The 26,649-nt window shown below is 39.0% G+C and overlaps 1 protein-coding gene across 3 annotated transcripts in view; it reads left to right on the top strand.

Annotated features, from left to right (window-relative positions):
* Positions 1 to 226: 226 nt before the first annotated feature.
* Positions 227 to 26,649, top strand: part of MDM1 (Mdm1 nuclear protein) — a 1,807,772-nt gene continuing 1,781,349 nt past the window's right edge. For all 3 annotated transcript variants that reach the window (XM_044062890.1, XM_044062891.1, XM_044062892.1), the window contains exons 1-2: positions 227 to 342; positions 611 to 725. In XM_044062890.1, the coding sequence (XP_043918825.1) occupies positions 325 to 342; positions 611 to 725 (133 nt within the window). In that variant the 5' untranslated portion in view covers positions 227 to 324. The remainder of the gene's footprint in view (positions 343 to 610; positions 726 to 26,649) is intronic.

A 26,649-nucleotide genomic window follows, 5' to 3' on the forward strand; every position in this document is an offset into this window, starting at 1 on the left:
TCTAATTTTTCTTCAGACATTATCTACAACACATATGCATCTCAAGCTCCAAGGCCGACCAATTCCAAGCTACGTATATGCAAGACAAATGCAAAGAAAAAAAAATCCTCAATTAAGTCCCACCTGCTCAATAAGAATAATCCGTCCGCCTACTTTGTGAACGAACGCGGTTTGTCTAGAACGCGCACGTCAAAATTAGCTTCGTTTTTTTTTTTGCCAAGGAAACAGGAGTATGTTTACAGCTTGAGCGGAAGTTTTAAGCTGTGGAGATGTATACGCAGTGATCTTTAACCTTTTTTTAGCTGATCTTGTTAACCGACTAAAATGCCCTTACGATTTAAGGTGCGTTATCAATTATCAGTCAGTTGCATCAAATTAACATTTCGGATGTACATATTGGCTCTGCATGGAGTTATGCAGTGTGCTATATGCAATGACACAAGCCAAGCCATTGATTAATGCTGCGTGCTGTCACTTGAAAGAAATCTGTTGATTGATAAAAGTGGTTGCTTGCACACCTTTGTTAGAATCAGAATGAGAGGTAGAACTTTTATTTTGTTCTAGTGTGTGTGTTTGTATATTGAAGGGAATAAAGTGTTTTGTTTTTCAGGGGGTGACAGAATACAAGAAGAACTATGGATCGTGGGATTCAAAGCAGTCCGAGCGCTTCGTTTCACCTCATAAACAAAAATCACGATGGGCTGGTCTTCGATCTTATCAGCTAGGTAAGATCTTAATTCAAGTAGGTCTCTGCTTTCAGCGTATTTAAACAATAAAAGCGTAGTTGTTTGTGGTATATCCTATTATGCTGTTACCTTTTGTCCGCTGAGCACCTCTTGCTGCAGAAGTACTCCTTAAATTCTTACAGCTTAAATTACGTTAGTCCTCATCGTAATAAATCTGCTGTGTACTCAAAAACCGTTTTCTATAAACTGCAGTAATACTTCTAAAAGTCATCAAAACAAATGTAATGTGGGTTAATCTGATTACTTTTAACATGCCTCTCAAGTGTACCTCATTAGGAGGAACCTTCCTTATTTCAGATCTTTAAAAGTTCGTTTTCCTCGAAGTTCTATATTGAAAGTAACTGTCACACAGTCAGTGTTTGCAATTTTAACTGATATACACGGTGAATAGAACTGAATCGTGTTAATACATTAAAATAACAAGTCTGTAAGTAAAAATATATTTTAACCATCCTATGAGCTTCCTTATTGAAGTTGTTAGTGTTTCAAATTTTGCCCATTTGCACCACATTATGAGAGGTACTAGTGTTCCTCATTGTAGAGTTGGAAGGTTAAGAGCTATGCAAGGCATGTGTTAGCATTTTTGGGCCCAGCAAATGTCAAGCTGGGGGCCCCTTGGACACTTCCAGTGCTCTTACGTTATGGGAGGCCTGTGTAATACACTATGTTGGCCCATCTCACATAAGGACTTTCACAGTTACTGGCATTTAGTTGTAGCAGTGATACATTACAACAACTCTATATATGGGGCTGGACTTAGGTGAAGGGGTGCCTTAAGCACTGCCTACTGCCCCCTCCACACACACATACATCCCATGGGCTCTAGTACTCCCATCTGCTGCCACCCCCCACCAACCCCATGTTCCACATTATGCACATTACTTTTTTCTCCGTTTTCTCATATTGCCTTACTCTTCAGCTTTTTCAAGAATCCATGATTTTCTATATGCTCTGAAATGCATTTTATTTTCCTTTTTTTCTTTTTATACAACCTTTTTCTCCAATGACAGCTTGAATAGAAACTATGATTAAGGAAATAAATTCACTGTTGTTGTTCAACTTTAGTTTTCTTTACATTTTATAATATTTTCCAAAGCTTTTAATCCAATGGAGGCCTGAAAAAAATGAGTCAGAAACGAATTTCTGTTTTACTTTTTTTTTTCTTTCAAGAAAGAAGTAAGTTGTGTCCAAGGGTTAATATTCAAAGCTGATAAAATAGTAGCTCACAGTAAATAATACAATTGTAAGGACACACAAATCCTTTCTGGAAATACTGCCTACCACCCCCCCCCAAAGAAAAAGACATTCACTACCTGTGCAGCCCTCTGATGTTAGATTGGGATGAAAGCAGAAGTTCAGATGGCTCTGCCCGGGTATTTTAAGTGACTGCTTTTGTGTTTATATATATATATATATATATATATATATATTTATTTATTTATTTATTTATTTGTGTATGTGTATATATGTATATGTATATGTGTGTGTGTGTGTGTATATATGTATATGTATGTGTGTGTGTGTATATATATATATATATATATATATATATATATATATATATATATATATATATATATACCACTGGGGATGCACAAGCCAATGCATTTTTTTGTGCTGGTCTCAAGCCCGGATAAATGGGGAGGGTTGCGTCAGGAAGGGCATCCAGTGTAAAACTTCGCCAAATAATTTCTTGTGGACACCAGTAAATATTTCCATACCGGATCGGTCGAGGCCCGGGTTAACAACGACCACCACCAGTACTGTTAGCCAACAGGGTACTGGTGGAAATTGGGCTACTGTTGGCCGAAGGAGGAGCTGAGGAGGAAAGCATGGCTGAAGGCAGGAAGGGAGGAGAAAGGCTGGGACTGTGGTAGTGAGGGTCGTAACTTTGAATGTTGGCAGTATGACTGGTATAGGGAGAGAGCTAGCTGATATGATGGACAGAAGGAAGGTTGGTATATTGTGTGTGCAAGAGACCAGATGGAAAGGGAATAAGGTTAGGTGTATCGGAGGTGGGTTCAAATTGTTGTACCATGGTGTGGCTGGAGGAGAAATGGAGTAGGAGTTATTCTTAAGGAACAGTATTCTAAGAGTGTTTTGGAGGTGAAAAGAGTATCGGATAGAGTGATGTTTATGAAGCTGGAAATTGATGGTGTAATGATGAATGTTGTTAGTGCATATGCTCCACAAGAAAAATTTTGGAGTGAGTTGGATGAAGTGGTGATGACTGCACCCAAGGGTGAGAGAGTGGTGATTGGAGCAGATTTCAATGGGCATGTTGGTGAAGGGAATAGAGGGGATGAGGAAGTGATGGCTAGGTATGGTGTTAAACAAAGGAATGCAGAATGGTTTCATGCTGGGAAAGAGCACTACAGATGCGATGTTTGCTCTGGGAGTGTTGACGGAGAAGTACAGAGAATGTCAGAAGGAGTTGCATTGTGTTTTTGTAGACTTAGAGAAAGCATATGACAGGGTGCCTAGAGTGGAGTTGTGGTATTGTATGAGGAAGTCAGGAGTGTCAGAGAAGTATGTAAGAGTGGTACAGGATATGTACGAGGGTAGTGTGACAGCGGTGAGGTCTTCTGTAGGAGTGACAGATGCATTTAAGGTGGAGGTGGGGTTACACCAAGGATCAGCTCTGAGCCCTTTCTTATTTGCAATGGTGATGGACAGGTTGACAGACGAGATCAGACAGGAGTCCCCTTGGACTATGATGTTTGCAGATGACATTGTGATCTGTAGTGAAAGTAGGAAACAGGTGGAGGAGACCCTGGAGAGATGGAGATATGATCTAGAGATAAGAGGAATGAAGGTCAGCAGGACTAAGACAGAATATTTGTGTGTGAATGACAGGGAGGATAGAGGAATGGTGAGGATGCAAGGAGTAGAGGTGGCAAAGGTTGATGAGTTTAAATACTTGGGGTCAGTAGTTAAGAGTAACGGTGAGTGTGGAAGAGAGGTGAAGAAGAGAGTACAGGCAGGATGGAGTGGGTGGAGAAGAGTGTCAGGAGTGATTTGTGACAGATGAGTACCTGTAAGAGTGAAAGGGGAGGTCTACAAGAGGGTAGTGAGACCAGCTATGTTATATGGGTTGGAGACAGTGGCATTGACAAAAAGGCAAGAGTTTGAGCTGGATGTGGCAGAGTTAAAGATGTTAAGATTTGCACTGGGTGTGACAAGGGTGGACAGGATTAGGAATAAGTATATTAGAAGGTCAGCCCAGTTGGAAGGCTTGGAGACAAAGCCAGAGAAGCAAGATTACGTTGGTTTGGACATGTGCTGAGGAGGGATGCTGAGTATATTGGGGAAAAGATACTAAGGATGAAATACCAGGTAACAGGAAAAGAGGAAGGCCTAAGATAAGGTTTATGGATGTGGTGAGAGAGGACATGCAGCTGGTTGGTGTGACAGAGCAAGATGCAAAGGACAGGAAGAAATGGAAACAGGTGATCCGCTGTGGCGACCCCTAATGGGAACAGCCGAAAGAAAATGATGATATGTGTATGTATATATATATATATATATATATATATATATATATATATATATGTATATTTGCATATATATATATAAATGTGTACGTATATATATATATATATATATATATATATATATATATATATATATATATACATATATATATGTATATATATTATATATAATATACATATATACACACGCACACACACACATATATATATATATATATATATATATATATATATATATATATATACATATTGGTCTGTGTGAGACCCTCCTGAAGTATACTGACATAATTTGGGGATTCAATTGTCCACAGACCAATGCCTGGTATATTAGTCACAGTCTCAAACTGAATGCAAAGAAATGCATCATCATTCCCTTCGGCACAAACAATGTCCCTTCACACTATCAAATCGGTAACAATATCCTAAGTACCCATGAAGTGGTAAGGGATCTCGGATCACAGGTTGGCCGGGACCTTAACTTCGACCACCACATATCTACTGTTATAAGGAAAGCTTTCCACATAGCTCACTTGACTAGTAAAGGCATTGCCTTGAGAGCAAAAGAAGTTTTAACCCCCCCCCCATACTCAGCACTTACCTGGCCCATAATTGAGTATAATGCTCCATTCGGTATGGACTATCATGAAGAATAGTTAGTTCTTTTGAGCTAATCAAACTGTTCCCTGTACCTAAACTAATTTGTTCATCATGGATTGTATGGTGTAATTCTGGGAGTGTGGTATGTTAGCTACCATAATTTAACTGATGCATTTTAAGCAGGTTAAAAAGTAGCTTCTTTTGGGTGGGAGGTTGGCGTAATGGTTAAGGTTTACCTTACAGACACAACATGCAGGGCATGATTCTCTATGGGGTAATTGACTAAATGGCCTATGAAGACAATTAGCCTAGTACTAAACTATGAAAGTAAACAATCATAAATCCATCCCTGTATTGTTTGTTTAAATATTGACAGCCACGATCAGTAAGAAAAAAAAAAGAAAACACTCAAAATGCTTTAGCAGAATAAATAACAAAATAATAGTAGTAAGTCTTTTTCATTCTTGGACACAAGGATAGGAATACATAGCAGAATCCAGACAACTACAAACCTTTAAGCCCTAATGTCCTGCCTTTTCAAAAGTCTGCAGGTGACTTTAGTTGCTGATACCCTACCCAAATATTTAACTCACTGCTTCTTTGACAAGGGACTGCATATGCAAAACTTTGTATTTTGGGAATTGTTTTATGATTGCCATGTTTAAAAATGGAATAACCCGTGCAGGTAAATCTGCTTTTCTGGTATGTGCTAACAGTGCACGGAGCCTCACCCTGTCCTGTGTATACACACTTTCAGAAGTCTTCATCCAAGAACGTCTGCCCTTTGTTACAAACAACTCTTGAAAGTACCAAGAACTGATAGTAGAGCTATTATCATTATGATGATGAAGTTGTTAACTCTAGCCATAACTTAATAGTCCATATAGTATGTTATTAGACCTTAACTACTGAATGATGTGCAATTTTAAAAGACCAGGTGTGCATTTTGTAATAAGCAGCCCAAATTAAACTGAAAGAACATTTTTTATTTAGGTATCTTGGTTAATTTGTAGTCAGAAGTGAGCTGAAATGACCTTTTGTTGAATACTATGTTGTCCTATGAAGTCTGAAACTCAAATGCCTGTCATTATTTTCTAACTTCAACCATTAAAGATTTGCCACAATACCACAATTTTATTAAAAAACTGGTCAAAAATATGGGGCAAAACTCTGGACATTCTGTGAAAATCTGTACAGTTGAGAGATACATTGACTCTACTCTGGAATAAAAAAAAGACAACTTACTTTCCTGGGTGTTGCAGCCAGTCAGGTCCCTTGCTTCACTTAAATGGATCTGACTGAGTGCAGCTTACCGACAAATGAAAAAAAAAAGATGGAAAATGATTGCTATCTTGCAGTGATGTTACACAGCCATGTGAATGTCAACCACGAGCTGCTGAGGAACAAGCAGAGGAAATGGTGAAACCCGTGGCTGCTGCATGGGGGTCCTCATTCACAGGGGAAATAATTGGGGGCTCCCCGTGGCCATGGGTTCCACGAGTGCCTAATGCTGGCTATGGAGCTATGATTCTCTATGGGACTTCTCTTTGTTTTCATACTTTTGTTTTGTTTTAAGCTCTGAGAATGAGTTACACTGTGTGTGTGTGTGTGTGTGTGTGTGTGTGTGTGTGTGTGTGTGTGTGCGCGAGTGAGGTGCATCTTGCTTGTGATTATGATTGGAGTACCCCTGTACATAACATCTCCTACATTTCATATTTGTCAGCATTTGCTTAACCTGCACAGGTACCTGATAGGGTCTGTCTAATGGGCTGCAGGATCCCTCTGTCCATATGGTGCTCCATAAAGTAGTTACACCCTGGCCTGCCAGTAGATGTGTTGTCAAACTCCTGTAGTATTGCCTGGATCTCCTGAAGCTGAGTAGGAGTTACATGTTGTGAAACAGGCTACCTCAACCACTGATGTGCCAGACATAGCCTCACTGGGAAGGTTTGGCACAAAATGCCCTATCCCTGATTCTTCTTGTAACTCACAGTGTGTCTGTTTTATGCTACAGCTTCCTATGTTAATGTGGTAGCATTTGTGCTTTTACCTCCTGCATTGCAACTCTTACTATGTAGTTAATATCAACTTTCTCACAATAGTGAGAGGACCTCTTGATGCTGATTGGACTTTATTATGTCTAACAGAAATAAGCGCCATTGCCTGCTGCCCAACATATTAATCTCTAGCCCAGCCTGTCTAGTCATACCATACATTTTGCTGCTGTTGTGCTTGTACTACTTCTCTTGTGCCATTCCAAGCCTAGTCATGAAGTTTAGATTATATTCCACAACAGATTCCTTGTGAGAGTGACTGTCACACTCCTCACAAATTAAATCTTAGGGCCCCTCAACTGTGTCCATACAGCAACTCAAAGGATGAAAATGTCATTGATTCCTGTTGCACCTCTGTGTATGCAAAGAGAAGATGTGACATATTCCTGTTCCACTTCTGCTTGAACTGGTCTGTGAATATTTTTAACATGATCTTCAGTGTAGAATTTAACCTTTCCTCTAGAGCACTGGTCTGTGGAAGTAGGCCGTAGTCTTTACGTAATTTGCCCCTCATTACTATAACAAACAGGGTAGCATATCTCATCTGAACTTGGTCCTCTTTCTGTCAGTATTACTTTTGGGAAACTATGCTACTGAAGATTTCTACTGGAGTATGTGTTCTCTTCTCTGTCTTAATAAAGAACAGAGCCACTGCTTCAGGGTACCTAGTAGCATAGTCCACCACCATCATAATATACCTTTTACCTGTGGAGCTTGGGGTACCAAGAGGCTCCACAATGTACACAGCTACTCTCTGAAATGGTTCCCCAATAATAGGGAAGGGTATCAAAACAACTTTATTTCCTGCCTTTCTAAACTGCTAGCACTGTTCACATGTCTTGCAATACCCTATCACAACTTTTGTGATACTTGGCAAATGCATATTCTGTGTAAGGCTTCTCTTTGTATGCTTTATACCCATATAACCTGATTATTGTCTATGGCAAGAGGAGCCCTCCAATGGACCCTTTAAACCACCAGCTGCTACATCATTTCTCTTTCTATTCCTCTTTCCTGAACCTGTTAACTGTTCAGTAACCTTTTGTGCCAGTATATGGACACCCCCCAATCACTGAACTTGCCTCAGCTCTTTCTTTGTGACATACCTCATCTTCTCCTCCAAAGAGAGTGTTATTCCTATGTTCCTATGTTTCACTCTGTTTGCACCTAAAGCTGTTTTGCTGTCTTAGCTGCCTCAAGCTCCAGATGATTTATCTTCAGTTCAAGTATCTTTAATTTTAATTGGGCTATGAAGTAATCTGGGGATGGGTTGAACTATCCTTTTCCTATATGCATCACATCCACAGTACCTTCCAGATTCCCACAGATGTAATGGGCTGTGTTCCAGCAATTATCCTGTCCTTCTGAGACATACATGGCATGCTAAATTCCCTTAATTTTACATTAAGCTGTGATACTGACATTTTCTCATATTTTGAACGTTTCCTACACTAGTCTAACTATGAAATAAAATAAAGTAACTGGTGTGTATCTATATGTCTGTATTTTTACCTTATGTCTACAAGGACAAATACACCTTTGGTGAGAAAACTGCTTTGTAGGCTAAATAAGTCCAATTGCAATGCATATCCACAGCACTCACTGTCATGCACAGTAGACAGAGGTTATGGTCCCTGGATGCACTCCACTGCCCACCAATAAACTGTATATTTTCAAATTCTGATAGTCACAGGATTATGGTCTTTTGATCCACATCGTTAGTACTAAACTAATTAAAGTATAAAAAGGACTGTGATGATCCACCACTGCCAACCAATAATCAAGGAGCCTCAAGCCTCACCACTGGCAACAGTGGGGGACGTTCACTGAGAGGATAACAGATATACACACCTATTTCTAGATGCATCTCTCTGCATCAAGTGCAATTTCCCTTAAGAGCACACAGAAACCACAGTCAGTCCGAAGCTGTTTTTCCCTCTTCCTCCAGATCCCCAGTTAGACTCCCCACTGGCACAGCTGTAGAGTTGAGATCTCAGCTGAGTGACCATGCCAAGACCTCCGGCACCCTCTTTGTCCAACCAGTGCTTCATGTCCCTGTCCAAATAGCTATCACACACATTCTTTGAGGTTTGATTTATGCACGCGCACACACACACACAGACACACACACACACACACACACACACACACACACACACCTGGGAATGACAGGCAGAGGTTTACTAGCTATGCCCTCTTCTACCCAGACTATGCTATATGCTTCTTTTGCTAGTTAGGTTCAGACATCAGTATTAGTATTAGGAATAGCTTTGGATGCTTATGTTGTACGTAGTGTTTATTTTTGTTTTGTTTTACATTTCTTTATTTTATTTTATTATTATATGCTATTGCTTCTTTGTAGGGAGATGGTTGTCCATCATCCTGTTAATCAGATGTATAAGTAGTTTTGTAGGTGGGGGCACTGCATCTTAATAGCTTGTTAGTTAGGAGTTCTCACTTAGTTATAGCTTATATGGCTAAGATAAAGGTTATAGTGGATGTAAGGAGTGGAACGATATCTAGTTTGATTGTTTACATATTTGAAGTATGAGGCAATGTATTTGATTAGAAGTGTTTTTATGTTGTTTTTATATTTATTCATTTATTTTTTGGTACTAAACATAATAAGTTGGCACTACACCTTTAAGGGGGTCAAGCTGTTCAGATGTGGATAAGTAGTATGCGTGGTTACGCATACCTGTTGAGCCTTACATGGAAAAGAAATGTGCTGGCAGCTGACGCTGGTTTTTAATTAATGATGTTAAATTGTAAGTATATATGTGAGTGAATGTTTTTATTCTTTGTACTGATGGTCTGATGAAGCCACCATTGTGTGGTGAAAGTGCTAACCATTATTAAATTTGTTTTATGATTTTCGTTGCACCACCTTCTTATTTCTAACTATGCCATATATATGTCTAATTTCAGCCCTCCCAGTACTTTACTTTAATTCCTAGAACTGATATCCCTGTGACAGTTATGTGAAATGCTGAACAAGCTCCAAGTGAGACTGGTTATTGTAATTTTATCTCCTGCAGCAAACCTAGTTTGTGTGTGTTTTTTTTAAAGTACTTTCTTAAATTGCTGAAAAGTATGAAGTGAACTGTCTTCAGGCCTTAGGAAGACTGAACCTTATTTAGTTTTGTGCCCTATATAATACATCACAGATACCTTGGAGTCCTGGTTCATACTTTAGAGTGCATCTGATGAACTTGTTTACTATGTGCTTTCAAGTCACTTTTATAGTTGGTTTGGTAGATTCAGATAATAACATAGTAAATTTTAATATACTTATCTGTAACAGCAGTGTGTGCTTTTCTTTTTATCTTGTAAAGCTGACCTAACAAGCTACACAAAGTGTCATTGGTGGTTCTTTATTTAAGAGCCGTTTTTCAGTTCTGTTGAAACACATGTGCCAGTAGCCTCCATTTATCTTTTAACTTTCTGTGACTGATAGGTTTTGCTGTGGTTTGCTGGATGCTTAACTCTTAAATATTTTTTTTTACTTGAACTGCTCCATGTAGCATGTATTCACAGATGTTAAGCTGTTACCATTTGTGCCCAACTACTTTCCTTTGTCCTTACATCTTTCCTGTTGTAGTTAACATGAAGTCATTTAACTGAGCAGTGTATGAGACACTTTGTTTCTCACCCCCTGTACTGCATTGCTTGCAGAAAATGTCCTATTACATCTAATTGCTGCATAGAACCTGATGGCATCTCTGAACAATGTACTCATCTTCTACTAGATTTACTTGATTTCCCCTCACTATACTTTATAACAACTTTTTTAGCAGGGTATTCTTGCAAACATTATTCCAGTTCAAAGAGGGGGACATAATGGCAAAATAGTGAATTATCACATTTAATGTGTATTTTTGGCAAATGTTATGACTTGAAAGGGATAATCACTATGGGGTCTGTATTACATCCGCGAAAACCCCTTTCAGCGAATAGCTGTTTGCCGAATGATAACCAGCGAAATCTAACTCCCATGAATGGCAATTTCAATGAACTTTTTCCTAGGGGAAAAATACTTGACCATCATCAGGAATTTGCCCTTTTCCCCACTGTAGTGCGATCTTGGAGCTGGTATATTTAGTTAGGAGGTGTGCGGGGGTACAACACCCCCACACTGGGGGTGTGGGGGGCGAAGCTCCCCAGTTTGAAGGGTTTTAAATTTTGTCTGGTTTTAGGCTGGGCAAGCATTTTTTCCCCTAGGAAAAAATTCACTGGTTATGGCTGTTTGAGGGAGTTTGATTTTGGTGGTTATCATTCGGCAAACAGTCATTCACTGAAAGGGGTTTTTGTGGAACTGAATGAATGGATCTAAAGAAGCATATAAAAACGTGAAAGAGCTTATCCATTGTTTTAATAAAAGTTTATACTGACGGTCATGGTAGTCCTGCTGTTTTTTTCTTATTGCTTTGGTTTGCTTCCAGCATTGGCTTTTGTGTGTTGCTGGGCCGGTTGATTTGCTAATTTAAGGATTTAGGAGTACTAACTTCAATATCAAACTTAATGTCAAAATGGTTAAAATGCAGTCTCATTTAATTATAGATGGATTTTAAATATATATAATTTAAGCCACCACATTTATTGAATAGGATGTTTGTTACATATACCAGACCTGTTGTGGAATATAAATTTTTATTTTGTCTATATATCGAGGACAATTGGCCATCTTTAGAATGTGTACAAAGGAACTTTATTAAGGGTATTCCAGAGTACAAGGAAATGACTTATCAAGAGTGTTTAACATTCTTAGGCCTCTACTCAATAGCTTATCACTCTGTCTGGGGTCGATTATGTCTCCCATTTAGAACACTCAGAGATGACATTTTGAGTGTAGTGCTGAACTTGAATCACTGATAGCATCATCCCTTTTGTGTAGGTCTAAAATGTTTAGAATTGTTAAGGGGAGTATTTGTTTATTTACTTATGGCTGTTTACCAGGGTAGTAAACTGATCACAAAAGATCATTTGCAGGCACAGCCCAGGTGAGGAAATTCACAAAAAATAAATAAATAAATAAAACAGAACTCATTCACAAACACAGAATAGTCACCATAAGTGCAGAGTTCAGCAGGCAATTGAAATAATGAATAAATGTTTTATTAGCAGAGGAAAAAAAACAAATGTGGATTAATTTTAGTAGCAAATATGGAAGGGGAGGGATTAAATTGAAAGATAGCCATGTTATTAGTGGAAAGACTGATAAGAAGGTTAGGGAGGTCAGAGGGTAGTTTTGTTAATAAAGATTCAAGCTAACTGTGGGGAAGATATGGAGTCCTGGGGCACTCCTTTGGTAAGTGCTGCTGGAAGTGATAGAGGAAAGCAGATTTTGACTCAGTCATGAAATGAGATGACAGTGTTGGGGCTCATTCTGATTTTTTGGAGGGAATGAAGGAGGAAAAGGTGGTCAATAAGATCAAAAGCTTTGAAATGATTAGTGAAGAATGCTACTGAAAGGTTTCCTGTATCCAAGTTGAGAAGGAGCTCATCTGTAAGTGACCATAATGTTGTCATTGTGCTCCAGCCAGCTCAGCGTCCATGCTGTTAATGAGTGACGAGGTGGTATTGTTGGATGTAAGTGGATGGTTGTAGATTAGTCTTATATATATTCTCCAGTGTTGAGAGGACTGAAATAGGGCAGATGTCTGTGACTGTTTGGGAAGGAGTTTGACAAGAACAGTTTTCCATATATCTGACATTGTTTTTGAATTAAGCAGAAGTTGTAAATTTGGAAAATAAGCTTGGTAAGTAAGTCTTTGGAGGGGAGTAGGTTTCACCAGGGACTGCATCCAAGGACATGTCTTCTAGTAGGTGCACAAGGTCTTTTTTAATGATTTTCTTAAAATAGAAGTGGGTGATAAAAGGTGGGGTGTGCTGGTTGAAATGGAGGAAAGGCAGTGGTTGTAATACAAGGGAGGTGGCTAAGGAGTGACAATAAATTGGAGTAAACTACTTATGTATAAGGTACTGTGATTCATTAAATGTATTTAAAGCATGTTAGATCTATGAGTAGGATAGGCAGCCTTTACATCAGATGTGTTGGAGTGTTCTAATGGCCTTCAGACCCAGACACAATAATACAAAACTGTGAAACTATGTCTTCCTGGTTGCTGTGGCCCTTTGGTCAAAGACAAACACCACAAAGGAGATGAGCTAAACAGTCTACTGGAACTTTTATTAACTGGTGCTTCTGGTACCTCTGCCTTTCACCTTCAAGGAATAACCTTTTTCTACCAAAGCAGAACCACTCAATTTCATCACATAATTAAGTGCTAATCAACAACTGACAATTCTTAATTAAATCCCTGCTACCAAGGGTATTTGGTTACAAAATATGTGATGTATATTGTTATTAATCATAATTACAAAAAAACTTTCTTAAACAAACTTATTTATACAAGATACTTTCAATATAAATACTTTCATTATTTTATCAAAACGTTATTTCTGAATTATTAACATTTATAAGAAATTAAAGTTAACCTGCAAATTCAACCCTACAGGTTGCATAGTCCTGTAATTTAAAATAAACCTGCTTTCTAATTCTAGTAACTTGTGAATAAAATCCCCCTCTTGCTATCTGTGGTTTGGCTAAAACACTAAAGAAAAAAACTATCAACCAAACCTTTATGAATATGGTGAAAATGCTCTGCCAAGGGGCTATCCAATTTAGTGTTCGTTATGTCCCCAAGGTGTTCTAAAATGCATATTTTTACCTTCCTCTTAGTCTGACCTATATACCACCTAGTGGGTTTGTACCCACAACCCAGTATGTAAACTACCCCACATGTGAATCGCAACTGAATTTATCAAATGAAAAAAAGCTGAGGGTGAGCGTGAGAAATTCCTGTTCATGGATTTATTAAGGAAGAGAAGTTAAGCTAGCCTCCAACAATCTTTGGTTATTGGTTGGTGGTGATGATCAACAGTTAAAATTCCATCAGCTGGAATGTCTACTGTTTAAAGAGGTAGCACTCTTCTACGACATTAAGTTGTTGGAAAAATACCTTAGTTTGAACATTTCTCTGAGGTTGCTTAGAGCAGATTGTTTGCCAACCTGGGATTTTACTGATGAAGAATCTGACTTTTTGGATGAATGGAAGCAGGTTTCTTTGGAATGCACCTTTGGTTGGCTCTGGGTGCTTGTTAAATGAAATTTAAGGTTGTATGAAAATTTTCAGCACAGCATTTTGCAGTTACAAGAGTCTCTGCTCACTGAGACTTCTACTTCTGTTTTTTCCAGCAAAATTAAAGAGATTAAGACAAAAAATTGAGAAAGCGGAGACTGATATCCTTGCTCATAAAAAGAAAAAATTGAACAGAGATATGGGGGACTTTAAGAGCGACCCTGTATATTCTTGGCAAGGAAAACCACATCAGGGAATGTCAAATGTTAGACCTTCTGAAAGTAAATCTACTCCTTCATGGTATTCCACAGTTTCTTCAGAAGAGACATTTTCAAGTAAGAAAAGTGTATCGTTTGAGAATATTAAAGGAGAGGATGATATCCAGGCATTGGGTCATTTAGAACAACAGAGCAACGGAAGGCTTTTTCAGCAAAATGGTCATAAAATAGGTCGGAAGAACAGAGGATGAGGGACAAGGATCTAGAACTGTTTTCCAGCACTGTTACTCATGTCATGAACAGTTTTTACTTGTTGGACTTTAATGCTCATTTTTCACACAGTAAGTGTATGAAAGAGGAGGATTTGTTAAATATAATTATTTTGTCTGATTGAAAAATCATGGATGATGTTAGACTGTTATTGTCTAAAGGTACAAAATTTGTACCAACTAAGTTGCCATCCTTAGCGGATGTTTGATTAGAAGTTAAACATTTTTGTAGAAAATCATATTTTAAAGTATTTTTGACAATGAGCATGTGGAAAATAGCATGAATAAGAAGTTTAGGTACTGTGGATTCTGAGGATTCCCTCTTGAATGTTTCAGTTTATAAAAATGAAGTGCATGACACATTGTTTTCTGATAGTTTGGAATGTGATTTAAATGCATGCTAAGATTCTGTAGGCAATACTTGTGGTGTTTGCATGGGGTATGGGAGGATATTTCTTCCTGAGTGTTCCAGTACTAATAAGTTCATACCACCTAAAATTTTTGTGATTTTAAATAGTTTTGAAAGAATTTTGTTTAAAAAAAAGTGGAACTGGAATATTTGAAATCCATTAAAGCAATTAGTAGTCACAGTTTACAAAAGGGGGGATAGTTACCCCTCAAAAATCTACAAAATATTTACAATGATTATTTTTAGGCAGGCAGGTAAAGGGGGAAATTGGGTCATAAGGTCCTTAAGTAAACACAATGAAATGGTTTGGGACTTGCTTTTGAATAAGGAAGATTATGAAAGGTTGCCAAAAAAAATCCATTGACCGAGTATGACAAATTATTATTGGAAATATTAGAAAGGGGGAAAGGCTAGGTTTTAGTTCAAGATATTACAAATTTGCACATTAATAAACCTAAACATCCTATTTTTTATGCGATTCCAAAAGTGCACAAGAGTCTGCTGGATCCCCTGGGTAGACCCATAGTATCAGGAGTGGAATCATATTTAGAAAATGTGGGTATTTTTTTGGAATTTCATTTGAAAAAGCATCTTCAGAAAGTTCTAGCACACATTTAGAATACTGCAGAATTTTGTGAGACTGTCAAAGGGATGACTTGGTCGGATGACCATTATTGGGTAACAGTAGATGTCAGTTCCTTATATACTAGCATTAAGAAGAAATTGGGTCTGGAGAAGCCATTAATAATATGTTATTTGAAGGGCCATGTACCTCTTTTTAATCAGATTCTTAGAGTTTTGTCTTATACATAACTAATTTTGTTGTGGAAAAGAAGTCTTTTTGCAAAAAGAGGGATCTGCTATCGGAGCATCATTTGCTCCCTCATATGCTATTATTTTTATGGGTGAATTTGAGAAAAAATTATATATAAACAAAAAACAAGGACCAGCATACAAGGCACCTTATTGTAACATAGAATACTTTAATAAAAGTATTTTGGTTCTTTTGACAGACCGGTTTCGGCTAATTCAATACAGAGCCTTCATCAGTGTAAAATATTCACAAAAAAAGAACCAATTTATAAATAAATGAATAGACCATGTGATTAATTACAAATGCTCATTAAGACCTGGCTTAAAGAGTCCACCAAGTTTAATAATCCATTTTCTCTCCATGGAATTCAGTAATTTATACCAACCTAATTTATTGTTTCTGGATCTGTTTATTTTATCTATAATGGTGAAAATAAAACATGCATTACTGTGTATTAATGAATGCTTATAAAGAGCATTGGTTTCTCTCTTGTTTTTAATGTCACTGAGGTGTTCAGATATTCTGAATTTCAAGGGTCTTGAAGTTTGACCAACGTAAATGCAGGACAGTTGCACTTGGCCAAATATATTACCCAGTTCAAGCAACAGTTGGCAAAAAATTTTATATTATAAACCTCGTGGGTGTTTTGACTACTAAAATTTTTTGTTTTAAGTAACTTGGCACAGTGTGTGCAGTGTCCACAAGGAAAGCATCCAAGTAAAGGTTTACCTGATAGTGTGGTTTGGATAGTGTTGGTAATTTTGGCTTCGGAATGTTTGAAATGATTGAAAAAAGCAGATAAATTTATGCCTTTACGGAAAGAAAACAGGCATCTGTCATCAAGTATTTCATTGAGTTTTGGATCACGTTAACATATTCCAGTTTTGCTGGACGGTATTGATTAATATGTTAGTATTACGTCCATATGTAGTGATGAGTCTGGGTGGTTTGGAATTTGATTGATTCCTATTTTTGTAAAGAAGGAGATCATATTGTCCACAGTGTATTTTGTGTGTAATAATTGACCCATTTTGTAACCCCGGTCATGAAATCTGAGAAGTAAATCGTCCCTAAATCGTGTATAGGTGTGTCGATCAGAACAAATGCGTTTAATATGCATGAACTGGGATTTGGGAATGTTTTTGCAAATATGGGGGGGGGCTGGAGGCATGGAGGAGTGAATTATTATCAGGGAATTTACGATGAATTTCTGTAGTCAACGTATGATCAGATGCGCAGCAAACCAGAACATCCAAAAAAAATCATTTTATTTTTATCATAGTTGACAGAGAATTCGATTCCCCGTTTATTTTCATTCAAGTATGTGGTGAATTCCAAAAGATATTTAGTATCTGCCCTCCATACCAACCAGCAGTCGTCCAGATATCTACGCCAGATGTCCATTTCTTCTATATAGATATTGTGCGAAGTGTCATAAATGACCTGTTCTTCGAAATAAGCCATGAACAAATCTGTGTATATAGGAGTGAAAGAAGCCCTCATTGTTAGTTTGCAAATAACAGTTTCCCCTTGTAAAAGAATACATTCTTCGTCAATACATGTTCTGTCAAACACAACAGAAGGGTATTAAAGCCGGGTTTGTATAATTCAGTCTTGTTGAGCCAATATTCTAAGGCCACCAAACCAGCCCAGTGGGAAATGTTGGTGTATAGTTATGTTACATCCAATGTACAAAGTAACCAGTCTGGTTCCAACTGTGTTTCGGAAATGATTTGAAGAAATTCCGTGGTGTCCCTAATCCATGCTCTGACACATTTTAAAAGCGGCTGTAAGTATTTGGTTAAGAAGAGAGATAAAGGTTCGGTGAATGAATTCCTGCCAGAAACAATAGGTCTACCAGGAGGATTCTGGAGATTTTTATGTATTTTGGGTAGAAAATATATGTACTGTGGGCAAGGGTTGAATATAGTGAGTTGGGACCGTGTGTTTTTGGTGATGATACCTTCTTCAACAGCTAATGTAAGGAAAGAATCAATCTGTTGTTTGAAGACAGGTTTTGGGTCAATGGTTAATTGGGTATAGTATCGTACATTGGATAATTGTCTAAAAGCTTCATTGTCATATTGTCATATTGAGACAGATCCTGTACTACTATCGAACCCCCTTTGTCAGCACAAATGATAACCAGCTCATGATTGTTTGCTAGTTTGGTAATGTTGTCCATGCATGTTCTGGATATATTATTGGGTAAAGGGGGAAATGACCTGTATTATATATCCCACAGAATTTTTTTCCAAACACATAGTTATGTATAAATGGTATACAGATGATTTGATTTTTATTTGTAAAAAGTTTAAAGAATTTTTGGATCAGTTATACATGAATTATTTTGAACTGAAATTAATTCTTGTATTGGAATTTTGGATGTGGAATTATATGTGGATATATATGTGCAACACAGACCATATAGGAAAGTTACAGCAGAAAATATTTTTTTACATGCCAGCAGTACACAGATCAGTTCTTTACCTTATGGTGAATTCAAATGATTTATGTCAAATGTTTCACCAGGGACTGCATCCAAGAAATAAGTTGGTTAGAAATAAATTTAGAAGAAGTAAGATGTACGTTGTTAGCCAGGGGATATTCTTCTGAAGTCTTGGATAAGGCTAAGCAAAATTTTGATTTGAGTACTGGGAAAGGGAAAATAAGATGGAAGGATGATGTGAAGGTATATGAAAATGTAGGTGGAGAGGAATTATAAACTGTCATAAACCAGACTCATCTAAAAGATTACCTAAATACTACCTGGATATGTCATTGTAAAAATCCTCCCTGGCCTCTTTACCCTCTACCTTACCCTACTCCTCCCTCTTTTCTCATTCTCCTTTTTATACATTCTTTCAGTTCCTACGTTTTCAACTCCCATTTAGCTCAACTCATTCCTTATTCTGCTCCTCTTTCCTCTTTATCCAATCTCCCCTCCCATCTTGACCATTTACTAATTACCTAATCCTTCTCTGATCCTATTTCCCTACCTTAGTTCCCTATACAACTACAGAACATAGTCACTTCTCATTAAATCTCCAGTGCTAACAGTTGTCCACCTTATTTTTCTAACTCTCTTTTACTAGCAGGATTGTTTCCTTGCACTATACTGCATCTGTTTCTTATCGTTTATATAATTTTCTATGTTTAAATCATGTGACAAGGCTGCATTTATACTGATCTTTGTACTCCTCCTTATATGAAAACTCTGCAAAATAGAGATGTCATAATGTTTTATATCTGTAACATTTGAATACTATTGTATTAGCTTGTATTTTACTGTGGAGCTTTACTCCCTGGGCATTCACTGAAAAAGGGCTTTAGGTCATTCAGACTATTCTGCTCAACAAATGTCAAATTAACAGACAAATAAATACATAAATAAAAATATGAGGGAAAGATTTATTTTGTTATGACATAGTCTCCCTTTTCTAGTATTTTGATAAATCTGATGAATAATCTTTGGCCAGTAGTTTGTCATGATGAGATGGTAGGTAAATTATAAAAGAACTATTGAATTTGAGGGTGAATTGTTTGCATTCAGGGGAGAATGAAAAGGTTCATATGTGTGTAGACATTGCAAGGTTTGCAGCAAGATCAAGAACCTGTCAGGTACAAGGGTAAATGGGAGAAGTTTTTTTTCTTTTGATAAATTCAGTTGTGATTCATGTAGGGTAGTTTACATACTGGATTGTGGGTGAAAACCCACTTGGTGGTATGTAAGGCAAACTAAGAGGAAAGTAAAATTACGCATTTTGGAACACCTTGGGGACATCAGGAACACTAAATTGGAATGCCCCATTGCATAGCATTTTCAGCATGTTCAGAAAGGTTTGGATGACACTTTTTTCTTTAGCATTTTAGCTAAATCATGGATAGTCAGAAGGCAGATTTTATTCACAAGTTACTAGAATTGTAAAACATGTTTATTTTAGAATACAGGACTATGTAACCTATAGGGTTGAATTTGGAGGTTAACTTGAATTTCTAATAAATGTTAGTTAGTAATTCAGAATTGACTTACTCATACAACAATGAAAGTATTTAATAAGCATTTATATTGGAAGTGTCTTACATAAATGAGTTTGTTTAGGATTTTTTTTGTAATTATGATTAATAACAATATATATCCTGTATTTTGTATCCAAATATCCTTGCTAACAGGGATTTAATTAAGAATTGCCAATTATTGATTAGTACTTATGTGATGAAATTGAGTGGTGGCACCGTGTAAAAAAGTTCTGCATTGGTGCAAAAAGATTATTCCTTGAAGGAGAAAGGCTAAGGTACAGAAGTACCAATTACTAAACGTTCTAGCAGACAGTTTACCTTGGCTTCTTGGTGGTGTTTGTTTTGAATTTTGCACTTTTCCATCATGTTTGTCATGTCTTTGATCAAAGACCAATTTCATCTGTTTTGCTTCCCACGAAGCTAACAGGACACATTGGTTGGCCAGTTCTACACAAAAAGGACCATCTTCTTGAGGTGTTTACATTGAAAATGAGAAAAATAATGTGCTATAACATTTTGAAACACTGCATGGGCTTACCTAGCTAATTCCTCCAAAATGTGCAGTACTCCAACATCATTTGAACAAAACACTGCATACTGTTTTTAAGTTCCTACCACCCTTTACCATTTTAGCAGGAATATGCTGCTTATGAAACTTCAGTACATTTTGTGAAGAATACTGCTATGCAGAACAAAAGTTTTCAGTCCTTTGGTTTAAAACAGTTTAGGTTACTGAGTAAATCATTTGTTAACTTACAACTTTCTACCATCAAAAGAGTATTAAATTGGGCCTGAGATTTCCACTGGATCTGCTTGACCTGTGTTGCATCTACCTGGTTCACTTAATTTCTCAGAAAATCTGGTATAACTCTGAGCTGTAAACAGTAAAGTAAGTGGGATAAAGGCTTAAGTGCAGCTGGCAACACATTTGTCTACTAGAGAAAAGACTTGTAGATTATTATTCTGTCTGCTAGTCAGAGATCTGACAGAAGAAATTGTTGTATTTGTTCTGGGGCATGTGAGTATTGCAGCAATAGGACTAGCTGCTGTTTTCTTAGTGGTTGGGAGGTTATGCATCCCAGCCAGTCTTGCCTGTTGTAAGACAATTCCTGCTAAAAAGTGTGAACTGATTGCTTTTTTTTTTTTTTTTTTTTGCAGTAGGACTGACTTTAATCATATTGTGCGTGCCCCCTGACCACCACCCTCCAGGTACCTAACTGAGCCTCCCACCTTGCAGGTTGATTAGATTGATTTCATTTATTTATTTGTTTTCTAGTTTATATCAAACTATATATGGACCTGAAATCTGCCCCATTGATCTAGCAATTGTGCCTGGAGGTACAGGGCAGTGCTCTCTACCAAATCATCATTTCATTCATTGAGTCAGGAGACTGTCCATCTTTACTAAAAAAGAGACACCGCTTACCCCTATTCTGAAGAAGCCATGTTTGGATACTGGTGATTTAGGCACTCCATCCAGTCTCAAACTTCTCATTCATCAGAAGGGTTCTTCAGAAGGCGTTGTCAATGCTCCTAGTTTCCCGTTTATTAATTTGTAGCACCTATAGCAGCAAATGCACTGTGTTCATCTTAGTGACTTTACTTCTAGTTGTGCAGGCTGCCTTAAGTTTACTCCACTTAGTATGCATCAAAGGCAGACTTCACATAGCAAGATTCATATAGAATGCAGTATAGTTGTTCGTTGTAATCCAGTTCAGAGCCATGGAGAAACCATACCGTGTCCCTGCATGCAGTGGATGCAAGGCAGAGAAACTAATCTTAAATGGGATGCCAACCAGTTATGGGACACACACACACACACACACACGCTTGCACGCGTGAACGCACAGGTGTTCAAGCCCACTCTTTTCACTTCTATGAGTTTAACAGTGCCTGAAAATGGTCTTTTTTGTATTTGTGTGTGTTTGCAATTTGACCACAGTTGCTCACTCAGTCACAGAATGCACTTACATCCACATGTAATTTTGGGGGATCACTAGATGTACTTCTGTTCGTCTGTTGCAGTATTTATAACATGAGGGGGCTGCGATCAGATGGCAGTCATAAAAGTGATGTATATGCGCACCATCCTCATAACTTCTCTGGTGCCAGATCCGAATGCCAAATTCCAATGTACAGTCTGACTCTGAGTCATTTGCGATTCTTCAAAATTCAGATAAGTGCCCCGTTGGGGAATTTTTTGACTTTTACTACTGTCTTTGGTTAGGGTTCATGTCATCCAAGAGAGGGGCAAGTGCCAATGTGGATGACAAATTCCACACAAGGATAGCCACCTCCAGTGCCTGCTCTGCCAAGGCCCAAACCATGACTACAAAAACTGCTCTGTCAGGTGTTTGTACCAAAGACTTTAAGGAGTTGATTATCTTCTCTAGCTATCTACCTTTAGAATCAGTGCTTAAAGCTGCTAGCAGAAAGCGCTATGGATTGATCCTTGGGGCCCGAAAGCCAAGTCAGTTTTGAAGTGGAAGGCCAAAAAGCAAAGGCCTGAACCTTCTGTTGCGCCTCTGGATATTGACGTCTCTCTTGAGGGAGAGGACAGCCCGGAGACACTCCCAGTTCACAACTCAGATGTGCAGGCCAAGCTTAATGTCCAGAACACCTTGGATCCGAGCAATAGCATATACATAGAGGCCATGCAGGCATCTGTTTCAGATGTCCGTGGGGAACCACAGCTCATATTTATGGAAGACCCTAAGGCGATTCCACAGATCATCATTAGAGAAGAGGTAGATTCTGACCTGATTGAATGTTGGCCTATGTCAGGCCCTCCTACCCTATATAAAGCAGACCTGCATGGGAAAAAGAAACAAAAAAACAAGCATTTGTCTCCACCTAAAGAACCTGCTAGCGATTGGCAGCAATTCACTCGGCACATTTTAATGCCCTTGTGTCACTTAGGTCTCCACCAGCTTTCACAGCCCCCCCCCCCCCAACCAGTACTGTCTCTCCATTTAAAGATCTAGGGTAGAGGATACATCTGAGGAAGAGGCATCTTCAGGGGATGAATCCCTGGTTTACTCTTCACAGATCCCTTCCACCCTGGATTATGCCTCTCCAGAAGAGGAATCAAATGATACACACTCACCAATGGAAGACCTGTCCTTTGGAAAGACCCTAGCTAAGATTAGCGACCACTTTAAATGGGATAGCACCCAAGTATCTGAAGTACTAAAAAGATACTATGAGCTATTACAGGTGGAATCACCTAAGCCATCAGATATCCTTCCAGTCTTGTCTGCCTTTTTCTTTGCTTTTGCCTCAGCTTCACAGGCACCAGATTCCCAGCCACCTGTCCCCAAAAAGCCAGTCCAGAGTACTGCAAGTTTCTCTTCAGATGTCCTTCCGCAGACACTTCTGTAATTTCTGTAGCTTCTGACAAGCCATCAAAATTTCTGCCCTCTACTACCCTCTTACCATCTGATAAGGATAGCAGGATCATGGATAGACTAGGCAAAAAAGTATATTTTTCTGCCACTCTAGCATTCAGGGCCATAAATTACCAAACACATATGACCATATTGGCTTTAGAATGTATGTCCCTACTTTCACAGGTAATTGCAGGCTTACCTGACTCACAAAATAAAACCTTGGCTGCTACTTTGCTTGGTGCTTCTTCTCAAGTAGCACACCACTCCATTAAATGCAGCTATGATGCTGCAGAGGCTTCCGCCAGAGCAGCTGTCTCTGGATCACTGATAAGAAGATTCTCTAGGCTAAGACTTCATCCCTTACTTGAGGACATAAAAGCCAGACTTATGGCTACTCCTCTGTACAAGTATTCCTTGTTTGGACGTGCAGCTGCTAAGCTGTTTAAATCACTGCAGGAAAAGTGTAAGGAACTGCAGGAATTGAAACATAATTTTGTTTACCCAGTTCCCAAGTTCCAAAGAAATTACCTTGCAAAGCCTGTATTTGTGCATAGACATTCATGTCACACACAACCCAGAACAAAAAAAGAGTGACAGGAGACCATAACAACCTAGGGCCCCACCAGCAACTCTGCCACCTAAGCAGCTCTTTCCAGACAAGCTGTCCTCTCTTTGACTGCTTTCTCCCTCCCAACCCCATCCTACTTTTCCAGCACCTTCCCCTATCCCTACCAGCCTGGGAAAGCACAACCCAAGATGCCTGGGTCCTCTCAGTTGCCCAGAAAGGGCACTTCATAGTGTGAAATCAAATACCCTCCTTCAGGGGTATCCCTCAACCTCCCATGGAACAACTTGCCTTCTTCCCAGAGGTTTTGTTAGAATTATTGAACCAAAGGACCATCCAGAGTGTCCCCAAAAAATAAATAGGCAAAGGATTTTATTCCAGGTTGTTCCTTGTGTCCAGGAAGGAAGGTCCCTGGAGGCCCATTGTCATCCTGTCCAACTCAATACCTTCCTAAGAGTACCCACCTTCTGCATGCTGACCCACTAGGCTCTGTTTCCACTCATTTTGCTTCAAGCCTTCATGATTACCCTGGATATCAAAGATGCATATTTTCACATTACCATCCTTCCCAACTACAGGAAGTTTTTACATTTCTCTGTGTCATCATGGCATTTTCAATTCTGTGCCTTGCCCTTTGGGCTTTCTACTGCACTAAGGTTTTTCACCAAATGCCTCACTCCAGTGATTGCCCACTGCAGACTCCAGGGAATACAGCTCTTTCCATATCTGGATGACATTCTTCTTCTAGCTACTGTCACAGAGGAGTTGGAACGAAATATTGCCTTCACCATCGATCTTCTACAAAACCTGGGGTTCACACTAAACTTAAAAAATCAATTCTCACCCCTTCACAGGATTAAATTTTCCTGAGGTGCAGGATACAAACAGATCTTATGAGCGTCTCTCTTCCCCCACAAAAGCTACAGGACCTTATCACTCACTTCAAAAACTTTCTGCTGGTTTACCACATTACAGCCTGAGAGTTCCTCAGTTTCTTGGGCCTCATGACATTCGACATTCCCATGCCCCCTTTAGTAGCCAAACTCCACATGAGAAAATGGCAATGGTATCTAAATTTCTGTTTGGATGCAATACCAGCACCTCTTGTAATTCTCCATTCCCCTCATCCCCTGTCTGAAGAGGGAACTTCAGCGGAGGATACATCGTGTCCCTCAACCCAGGACTACCCTTACACCCTCCTGCTCCTCATCAAGAGATCTGAACAGATGCCTCAGACATAGGTTGGGGGCAACCTTCAGTGACCTGAAAGTACAAGGGATCTGGTCTCACTGTCAACTGAAGGAAGATATCAGTGTAAGGGAGGTGAGGGTGCTGCTATTGGCCATGCTGACTTTCCACCCCTTATTCCAACCAGAACCTCTAAAGCTGTTCACAGACAATATGACAGTCCTCTGGTATGTGAACAAACAGGGGAGACCAAATCCTGTCTATTATGCAGACTGGCTGTTCAGGCTTCGGAGCTGGCTGTAAAATTCCAGGTAACCCTTCAGGCAGAGTATGTCCCATCCTCTCTAAATTGTATGGAAGATTACCTGAGCAGGTCCCAAACACCATCCCATGAATGGATGCTTCAAAGGCAAGTGTTTCTAGACATTGTCCACCAGTGGGGTATTCCTGAAGCAGACCTTTTTGCTTCTCCCAAAAACAGACAACTTCCATCTGATCTGGAAAGTGGATGCTCTTTCTTTCTCTTGGAAGGGGATGTTTCTATATGCATTCCCTCCCCTTCCCCTCATACCAAAAGTCCTGCCCAAAGTTCAGCAGTACAAACCAAAAATCTTGCTGGTGACTCTCTTTTTGCCGGGACAGCACTGGTTCCCTCTCCTCCTGCATTTAACCAAGGGCAGTCACCACAAGTTACCTCACACAGTGGACCTCCTCACACAAGACAAAGGGACCCTCATCCATCCCCACTTGGCAGCTATTCAGTTGACCTTGTGCGTGATAGGTTACTAATCCCTTTCAGACATCTATTCTCTGAGGATGTGCTTACAGTCATGCAGTAGGCCAGGAGACCAAATACTAGATAATCTTACTTAGCAAAATGGAAGAGATTTTCAAGCTGGTGTCTGAAATGAAAGCAGGACCCATTAACGGTGGAAATTCTCGTGGTTTGGCTTACTCTTCAGTAAAAGCTCATATGTCAGCCATGTTTGCCTGTCTGCTTTTCTCTCTCCCCTTAGCTAGCAGATTTGAGGTAAAACAATTTCTTAAACGCATCCTACACATTAGGCCTATCAGAAAACCTGTTCCACCTCCTTGGGACCTTAACTTTGTTTTTGAAAAGCTGACTCTCCCATCCTTCGAGCCAGATCCTCAGCTTCTCTTCAGTACTGTTCCTGGAAAATTGTTACTCCTAGCCTTAACTTCAGCCAGACGAATGTCTGAGCTACAGGCCCTTATGGTATTTCCACCCTTTCTGGTCTTCCATAAGGACAGGGTCTCCCTGCTCACAAACCCGTCATTTATGCCTAAGGTAGTCAGTGACCTGTCTCTAAGTAAGTACATACACTTACTTTTTCTCTTCTACCCAGAACCCTAGTAAGAGTGTCCTCCATACTTTAGATGTCCACAGGCAACTCAGATTTTTTTTTGGATAATACCAAGACTGTTAGAAAGTTAGATCAGCTTTTTGTTTCTTACCACCCCAGGGCTCTGGGGCAGTCTGTGTCCAAGCAGACTGTTTCCTCCTGGATTTTCAAGACGGTTTTCTTCTGTTACACTCACTATGATAAAACTCTCCATTCCCCTGTTAGGGCTCATTCCACCAGGATTGTTGCCTAATCTGGTACCTTTTTCAAGGAATTGGACACTAACTCAATTCTTGAAGCAGCCACAAGGACCTCAGTCCCTACCTTCACCAAACACTATAAATTAGATGTAATTTCTAAGTCTAGAGCAAGGTTTGCCA

The sequence above is a fragment of the Protopterus annectens genome, chromosome 2.part1 (assembly GCF_019279795.1).
Source record: "Protopterus annectens isolate FY-2018-M chromosome 2.part1, PAN1.0, whole genome shotgun sequence".
NCBI lineage: Eukaryota > Metazoa > Chordata > Ceratodontiformes > Protopteridae > Protopterus > Protopterus annectens.